This window comes from Glandiceps talaboti, chromosome 16, assembly GCF_964340395.1.
Source record: "Glandiceps talaboti chromosome 16, keGlaTala1.1, whole genome shotgun sequence".
Taxonomy (NCBI): domain Eukaryota; kingdom Metazoa; phylum Hemichordata; class Enteropneusta; family Spengelidae; genus Glandiceps; species Glandiceps talaboti.
The window spans coordinates 14,221,020-14,231,061 of NC_135564.1; the positions used below are offsets into that span (position 1 = coordinate 14,221,020).

The 10,042-nt window shown below is 37.9% G+C and overlaps 1 protein-coding gene across 1 annotated transcript; it reads left to right on the top strand.

Annotated features, from left to right (window-relative positions):
* Window positions 1-262: 262 nt before the first annotated feature.
* Window positions 263-7,051, top strand: LOC144447145 (cap-specific mRNA (nucleoside-2'-O-)-methyltransferase 2-like). Its single transcript, XM_078137051.1, has 8 exons — window positions 263-982; window positions 1,979-2,176; window positions 3,414-3,550; window positions 3,991-4,246; window positions 5,108-5,263; window positions 5,594-5,728; window positions 6,236-6,349; window positions 6,932-7,051. The coding sequence occupies exons 1-8, from the start codon at window positions 263-265 to the stop codon at window positions 7,049-7,051; spliced, it is 1,836 nt and encodes a 611-aa protein (XP_077993177.1).
* Window positions 7,052-10,042: the final 2,991 nt, after the last annotated feature.

Genomic DNA, 10,042 nt, shown 5'->3' on the forward strand with positions numbered 1-10,042 from the left:
ACTCGCAAGCAACGTGATTCACATGTGTTTTGCTATTTGGCTTCATTAGCGAGGTGTGGAGGGTAAACTGTAAATTTTGCCTTGATACAGTGCTATTGACTCTGAATTGTTGATGGTTTCAGTGACAGAAATTTGCCATTCGCGACTTATTTTGAGGGCTCGCCGTATTTGTAGACATTGTTTATGTTTGGTGTCTATCGCTTGCCACGCCAGTTAGCTTTGCCACTGAAGTTGAAGATATTGTTCTCTAGATTCGACGAAAATGGGGAGAAAAAGGAAGAGACCACAACAATATGGTTGTAACAATGATAACTACCGAAGAAGAGACTTCAGTCCACCTGTCATGGACGAAGCGAGTGCGGTCTTTACAAAGAGGTTCACATTCGTTACACCTGGCGGTGACGATACGTGGTCACTTCCTGGTGCAGACGACTTTTTCGTTACCGAGTATGTCGACGTGAATGAAACATTGTCAACAATGAAAAGTGAACTGAATTCAACCAAATCGTCTCTCAGTGACAAAGATATGCAAAGCTGGCATGAACACACGATGTTTACGAACAAAGCTGGACGGGTTGTACCCCACATCCGAGCGGACTATAAACCCGAACTCTGTACTCAAGCGTGGTGTAAATTCCGCGAGATTGTCGGCACTTTTGACGTGATACCCGAACTCGCTGTACAGTCAAGGGAACTTAACACAGTTCATTTATGTGAAGCGCCAGGTGCCTTCATCACAAGTTTGAATCATTATATCAAAACTAATGTTAAAGTTGATATTTACTGGGAATGGCTAGGTAGTACATTGAACCCTTACTATGAAGGTAATGACTTGAGTACTATGATTCCAGATGACAGGTTTATTTATGAAACATCCCACCGGTGGTACTTTGGTGAAGATGATACCGGTGATATGACAGATGTCGGTGTCATGGAAGAATTGGTGAAGGAATGCAAGCTGAGACTTGGTGATGTGCATTTGGTATGTTTAATCACATTCATCCCTTCATCTCAGTCAACTTAGCCTCAAATGAGTGCTGATCGGTCATACAATTTTACCATTATAGTCATGAAATTCTCCACTGCTGGCTTTTACCACTGTATCACTCTACCCTGAAGAAGACCTCCTGTGTGAGGTCAAAACGCTGGTAATAAAAGTTTAACTTAGACAAAAGGACTTGTCGTTTCTTTTACCAAACCCAATTTTACATTTTCTCAAGTCCATGTCTCCGAGTTGGCTCACCATAGTAGTTGGACTGAGTGTAGCTTCTGCAACAAACTAGTAGATTACTAACAAAATATATCTGGTTATATTATAACCAAGTGCATATTATTACATAAACAATGTGCCATATTCTTGGTACCCACTTTATCTGTAACCTGTTAGTTTCATAGAATTATAGAAGCATCTTGTGTGAGCTCTAGGACACCCAAGAATAGGGTGAATATGGGTAAAAAATTGTCAATTCAGATGGCAACTGAATGGCTACATGTGAAGCAGGCAAAGATGTGCTAGAAATTGTTTAGTTTCTTGAAATGACATCAAAAACAAAGAAAGTGGAACTATTATAGAATTAGTTGAGAATTCCATTGACCAACAGTATCAACTGGGAAAGGACAAGTTTCAATGTATGCACAGTACTTGTGGTTCTCACCATGAACCAATAGATAAGTTCAGGATAAAAGCCATTTGCTATCTGTTAGCTAGTCTGTCCACGGCACTGGAGCTGTAACTATGCTAGGTCTTGTCTACTATGAGAGCAAGCACAGTTACAGCGCCAATGCCATATAGCTAATGGATTGCAAGCAGTTTTTATCCAGAACTTGCCCAATATGTTTCCAAAAAGCAGCCCTAGTGGCCAACAGTAAAAATTCTTTTCTTTTTTTCAATAATGTGACTGGTATTTTGAACTGATTTGTTGTAAGTGTCTTTATGCATTTTTCAAACCAACACAGAGCATTTTTGTTTTGTTTTTAGGTGACGGCTGATGGAAGTATAGATTGTCAAGTGAATCCAGCAGAGCAGGAATCATTAGTATCTCATCTCCATTACTGTGAAGTCATCACAGCATTGCAATGTCTTAGCCCTGCAGGAAATCTTGTCGTCAAAATGTTCACATTCTTTGAACACAGTGCGACATGTCTTATGTATTTCCTGAATTGTATGTTTGAAAAGGTAAGTGTTATTGTCGCCATATGATGTGTCTTGTAAGAGTAGAATGTGTAACATAGTATGTTTGTTAGTGAAGAAGGTTTGCCAGGCATTTGTATTCATATGTATTCATACTCGGAATATTTGGCAACCCTGGTGAAGTGACTGGCAAGTTCATGTAGATTTTAGGGACTGTCTACCTCAACAAACACACTTTAGAGTACATAACACAGTGTAATCATGATATGATCTATCACATTCATATAATACATGAGCTTATTATAACGATGACATCATAGTGTTGTGTTCTTTTGATACATGTCATAGGAATCTATCTTGGAGGCCCATGACCAATAAAGATTCAATATTGGCAAGAAAAACAGTTTCTTAGCTTTTGGCAAGAAAAACAGTTTCTTAGCTTCGATGCTATCCGTGGCATTGAATCTCAAGATCTCTCAGTCTTCACGTCAGCTCAATGAGGTCTTGGGATGAAATTTCAAATTCAGCTGACACCACCCTTATACACAGTCAACATAATGTCTTTGTTAATCAATCACTAATCTAGTTGTATTGTTACCATTTACACCTCCACTCATAGCAACCACATTGGCATCCAGACTAATCAATCATAGAATTCTGCCTGGTTAATCAATCATAGAATTCTGGTTATAAGTTAGTGTTTATTGGGGGCTGTTATGTAATGTCCAAATGTGGTATATTTGTCAGCTCGCTGATGATGCTATTTATACATTGTTTACATCATTCCAACAGTTGGAATTTACTCAGTTGAATGAACAACATTTGATTCATGATTTCTCATTGAGTTAGACTGGGTGAAGAGATGATTCAATACCACAGACAGCATCTAGACTATGACCAATTTGTTTTGGAGGCCCATGGCAGTGATAAGGACTAAAATTTGGTAAAAACAGTTACCTGGCAAAACTGTAGCAAAAAGTTGACCTTGAACATAATCTTATCTAATCTTTATGGCTCCCAAAACAAGATAGCACAGAATTTGAGAACCTGGGATACTTCATATTTGCCTTGCAGTCATTTTGGAAAGAAGTTTCACAAGAGGGCAAAGTAAAGTCTATGCTTTTGATTTTGGCCCTTACTCACAAATCATAGGCCTTTGAAATGGATTTGTAGTAATCTAGTGTAGGTGTACAGAAATTACTTTTGTGACCTTCGTACCTTCTTCAGAGAAAACACTGATGACACCTTAGGAATAATCATTCATATATTTTTATGCTTACAGGTCCACGTCTTCAAACCATCGACCAGTAAGGCTGGTAACTCGGAAGTCTATGTCATTTGTCTCAACTACAATGCTAAGGACAAGATTGAAATCTACCTACCAAAGTTGATCCAGGCATTTGGTAAGTTGGCATTTAAGTTTTGTCATCTAAATTGCATGTGAAATGTTTGCACAGAAATGTAGAATTATTTTTTAACGCATGATAATTACATTGCTTTCTTGGATTAAAATTATTGTACACTTCATGACAAATTACAGTAGAAATGCATGAATGGCAGCATTTTTGCCAAGTTTGGGAATACTGTACCATGATACACACAGTTCAAATAAAACATTACTCTAAGATACATGGTACCTTGGGAACTAAGGTATATATTACCAACATAACACCCTTGTGACTGACCCAGAACACCAGACTGGAGAACAAATCCACAGTTGTAGAAGAAAGCTTCAGTGTTGCTTTCACTAAATATCAATTGTGTATAGTGTTTCAAAAGTTTGAATGTTGAAGTTGATAAAACCCTTAACAGAAACACACTTTTTAATTGTAAATTATCAAATCTCATCCCACAGCTAGCCAGAAGTCAATGTACATGCTTTCTGCCAGTGATATTCCAGCATCATTCATGACACAACTGATAGAATGTGCCCAGTTATTCAAACAGTATCAAACCGAAACCATAGACAGCAATGTCACAATGTATGAAAGTATCGACTTGGCACAAAGACAACATATCCAGCAAGTCAGAGATTGCTGTCTTCAAATGTACATAGAGAGATTTGGTGTGAAATACATGCCAAGAGGTCAACAAATATGTCCTGATTTATACAAGGTAAGTGTTAATACATGTACATGTATACAGTGTATATAAATTGGGAATGTCACAGTGTCAGTTATAGAGACTGATTCATGGGAAGTGTAGTCTGGATGCCAAGGTGGTTTCATGTGAGTGGAGGTGTAAATTATAATGATACGTCATATAGGGACTAGTCTGGATGCCAACTGTGGTCTAACCACACACTATACATGCTATATAGGGACTAAACTATGGGAATTGTTATTCATTCCTTTCGTAGTCTGGATGCCAACTGTGTGAGTGGACATTTAATGGTAACGATACTGTATAGGAAATAGACTATTCCTTTGGGGATGATGGATGGGTTAGGTTCATTGTGTGTGTACATCCAAATGTAGTAAGGAATTTGAATTGTACAAATAGTGTTTATTTACTATACTGTAATAAAGATAACTCATAGCTTACATAACAGGTATCTTGTATTACCACTCACAGTTTGACCTGTTCAAGCATGTAGAGTGATGTGTTAGAGATTATATATTTCAGAAAATAATGTCTTCCTCTCTTCCTTTTACATGAAATCACGAATTTGAATATATCACAGTGTCAATGAGTACTTGTTTTCCATAAGTTCAATGACAACCATTCTAACTTTTCAAGGTTAAACCAAACTCAAATGCACCCACTGATTTTAGTAGTCATGAAAACATGATTATGTAATAGTGAGTACTTTATTGAATATTGACGATTGACTGGGACAGTATGTTGGGGTTCACACATCGACCCTTTCACTGGAAAGGTCAAGACTGTTGAGGGCAGAGTGATATGATGTAGCTTACAGTCCATAATGAAAGGGGAAGTGTATTTTCAACATGTTTGCCTTTTATTTGAACATAGCAAGACCACTATCTGAGAAATCAAGTCATCAGTAGTACCAAGGCCAGACATGTTGGATCTTATAATGACAGACAAGATGAACAAAATTGGTGGACAAATCTGCACAAGACTATTGATGGTTGGTTGCTTAGCGACAGTGAAGACTTCTACTTTCAGGTATGGTGGTTGTCAGTGGTTACTGTTTACAAATAAATGTAAATATCAACAAGATGGAATAGATGTAAATATCTATTTTGTGGCAAGGCTTGAAGAGGGAGTGAAATGCCAAGTACGGTATAGTGAGAACATTTGTATTTTAGCATTCAAAACGGTTGAATGATAAAGAACTCTGCATATTTTGGTTCTGATTTAATTTGGCAGATCAGAAGTTGGCTGATTCTATCAACTTAGTTGATTTTTTATGTATTTTGAATCACTTTTTACATACTGCATTTTCATTAGTGTGGATGTACTCTTATACCTTCCCATTTTTGTGTTACTGTACAGAATTCTGTTGATTTCTCAATGGCATCGTTGGACCTGACAATACTGTATGGGAAAGCGATAGATAGGGTGAGAAGTTCAAGGTTTTGTCAACCTAAACTATTGGATGATATCAACAAAGCTGTTACTACAGCAAAGGTGAGTTATATTCCCATGGTTATATGTAAGCAAAGAATCAAAAACCTCATGGCAGATTAGTCTCAAAATTACTTGGTATGTTTCAATTGGTGCCTGCATCGAGATGAAGAACAGTCAAGCTGCTGGACCCACACAGTCTTTCTGCTTACTTTAAAAGCGACTGAAGATTGTTACTGAGGGTGCTGCACCCAGACAGAGTTCCTCATCACCCCTTAGCTTTATTCAGCAACCCGTAAGGTATATATCCAATGTCTTACTACAAGACTAGATGAAGACACGTTCCAAGACAAAATGATTATGCAAATAAGGTCTAAAAATGTGATATTTGGCTCAAAACTTAAAACTTGAATTATCATACCGAGAGGGTTAAACAATTTGGTTGGGGATCTGATTAAAGACCAAGTCTGAGATGTATTGACACAAATATTCCCATCTAGACTAGTCTATTTATTTCTAATGTTTGTCTTCATACCATGTGTTCTTGTGTCCTTTCTATTTTCAAAAAAGATTTTTGGGAGAGAAAACAGTGAGACGTTGAGTGAATTGATGTCGGCAAATTTAGAAGCTATTCACTGTAGTCTTATAAACCAGATATCCCAGGCTATAAACCAAGAGATTCAGGTAAGTAAGAATGTTTGTAGTGAGAGCTGTTCAGCCTTACTACAGTAATTAAAAAAATATTTGATTTTGTTGATAAATATGTCCTGCCAAGTTTATACGTAATTCATAGTCTGCAAGATGTGACATTCATGCCATGCTATCAGCCAACACTTGGTTGTTTAGCAGCCTGGTAGGGCTAAATCATTGATTGCACATTGGGTTTGTGATTTAATGTAATGAAGTATAGTCACGTGGATTCTTTTCATGCATTTCTCTGTACCATACATCATTACATTCTTCAAACTGGATGGTGTATTACTGTAAACCGCTAATTTTTCGCGTAAAATAAATTTACACGAGTTTCGCGAGGCACCTAAAATCGCGAAATATTGACGTCGCGAAAATATTGTAAACAACATCAATCAACACAACGTACAGAAGCACTCCATAAGTGAATCACAGTGATGCAAACGAACACATAACAAACATTACATACACATACACTTCAACACGAGCAGACACCCACTTCTTTTACGGAATAAACTAATAAGAATGAAATAATATGTGTACATTGTATTTTTATCTTCGGTTTATTCTCTCAAGTTCAAAAACAGAACAAATCACAAGTTACGAATTTACAAACACAAACAAGACGGGTGTACTGAAATACGACTAATCACGGACAAAAATACAGATTACACATTTCAAAATGAACTGTTTTGATACTAAGAAATTCCTTTATAAATTGTTCACTGCTCGTAAAGAAAAAATCGTGCTCACATACATTAAAATTATCAAAAATTACAAACGGACAACGTGCAAGGCGGCAAACTGTAAATGTTTTGTGATACTATAAATACTGATACTATAAATACAACTCGACAAAATGGCGGTTCACCAGATCACGGATGAAAAAATACTCGTAGCAAGTCCATAATAAAGATTCAAAAAATCACTACACGTACTTAAATATTATTGGCAATTTGTTTCTGTGATCGGATCAGTTCTGAATGTTTCTATATTTGAATATTGGAGATCGCGGCTTTGATGGACGACTTCTCAAAACCTTCAATGATGGCGGCATGGTCGTTACGGAGTTTGTCATACGCTGTCAAAAACCAGTTGGCATGTAGCGGTTTCACATGTGACAGAGTTAGGTTGACTTTGATACTACTGATGTCTTCATTCCGATCCAAGGCTGATGAAATTTGTGACGCATACCATTTGTTGAACTCTTCTTTGATGTACTCTTTGAACTTGCCATTGAAACTGAGATCGAGAGGCTGTAATTCTGAGGTACAGTTCGCTGGAACAAATACGGTTGCGATGCCAGCATCATGAAGTTTCTGTAGAAAACTTGCACTTTGGTGAGCTCTGAAGACATCGAAAATTGCGAGTGCACGTTGCTCATTGGGGAGATCTTGACTTTGACGGATTCGTTGAACGTATGGAATTAACACTTTCTCTGCATAGTGACACATTGTGCTTTCATTACTCCAGTGGTTTGGGCTGTGGTGAACATCCCAGTCAGCAGGAAAATTAAAAGTCGGGTGACATTTGGCCGTTTTGCCCTGGTACAGTAGTTGTGCTGGGAGTAGATCGCCGCTTAGAGATACACCAAACAATGCTGTTATAGCCCTCTTGTCTTCCAAACCAATGATTGCCACTTGACTTTCACCTTGTCTTGCTAAAGTCCACGAACTTACAGGGAGAATGTTAATGCCGGACTGATCAAAGTTAATGACTAACTCAGGCGGTATCGCTTCTGTAGAGACGACGTCAGTGATTCGATCTAAGAACTCGGCTTTAACTTCAGCAAAATTAGTGGGCACTTTCCGAGCTGCCTTGGTTCCCTTACGCTTGACAAAACCCATTCGCCGAAGGAGTGACTCAGACCACGTACGGGTTACATTGATAGGGCCGCCAAATTCACTAAGTAGACCTCGGTTGTTTTGTAGTACGATGCCTCTTGCAGCGGCTACCACGATGTTTTTATTGATGATACCGCCTGAGTCTCTCACATTGTGTATGTACGCTTTCACGTTGTTGTCGAGCTCGCCCAGCAGGAGGGGTCTTCCATGTTTTGCATGGGGAAGAGACGTGACTGGCTCAGGTCGTCCCTTTCCAACTTCTTTTAAGTATGACTTTTTCATCGATCGAATGGTACTCTCGTTGATTTTCTTACCCAGCGAAGTGGTGTATTTTCTGACAGCTTTCGCATTGCCATTCTCTGCTGCAAACTTGCCAATTTCAGCCCGTAGTTCAGCACTGTAGTACTCATACTGGCCTCTCTTTCTCTTCAAACTACCGGAGTTGACTTCATTGAGCACTTTTGACACTTCTTCGTTGGCTTTTGCAGTCTCAGCAGGGTTGGGTGTTCTCGTAGGATCAGGAAGACCAGGTACTATTGTAGTATTCGTATTAGGATTTCGAATAACGTAACGCCACATGTTGATACTTTAAATTTACAGTCGTGATCAGTAAACAGCTTCGTATGACGATCAGATCGCAAGTGAAGTTTAAGCCAAAACCCACGGTTTATATCCATTTTTTACGTTTGATACACCGAAAACAACTTTGATAATTTATATTTAACCGCAAAAGTGAAAGAAAAATGTTCACACTTTCCTTGTGTGAACTGTTTTACATTCAAAATAAACCTTTCAACAACCGCAAGGCGTGAATAAGGCAGAACCAAGCTGTGTGAAAACAATATGTGTGAAAGTACAACCCATTTACAACGCAGTCATACAAAGAAATGTGTCAAAAGACTTCGTTTATTTAACATCTTCAATAACGGATACGCATTATACAGTCTAATTGGGTATCATTTAGCAGTTTATAATCAAGTCTATGATTAATTTACATTATCAGCATGGAAGGAAGGTTGGTTGTCACGATGACACAACGTTGGCTAGAGACGTGTTTGATCACAATACGTGAAAATTAATCGTCGCGAAATTGCCACAAAGTATCAAATCGCTAAAAAATATACACGCGAAAATATTGCGGTTTACAGTATTTGATGAATACAACTAAAATCTGAATATTTTATAGTTGCCCCAAATGTGTTTTCTTGATTTTAACTTAGAATAGGTTGGAGTTTTCTTGAACGAAGTAACAGCAAAAGTTTAAGGTGTTTCTTTCTCAGATTCATTGTACGTAAAGCTGAAGTATGAGATGTTACACTAGATATACGAATGTAAGCAGATGATTTATTTTACTATATTTTCATTTATTAGAAACTTAAAGATGGTCAACTTTTGAGTGTGCTTGCAGTCTGTCCAAGAAACATCCACAATGCTATCTTCTGTCAAAGTGAAATGAAAAGTCAAGTTAAAGTCCATGTGATTGATAATGATGGCAAAGGCCAATCAGATGCCTCTCTTGAGTGTTCCACCAAGGTCAAAGGTCAATCAAATGACTCTCTGTCTCCCAGTGAAAAATCAATATTCAGGTAAGAAAGACAAATTTGCTATGAATAAGAAAATTCATTAAGCAGGCAAGTTGTGAGTTGTCATGTCAACTCCAGATCTTGGTTCATACATGGCACTTGTTACTTTGTTGCTGCATTTGCAAGAATGCCACAATTCTTTTTCGGTGAATGGCTTTGTATTTACCGGAATACCCATAATAAGAACACAATGAATTTTATCCTCTCCTGTCTGCAGGTTTGGACAGAGGGATGACTTACCCAGTGTTCAGATTGTTGTA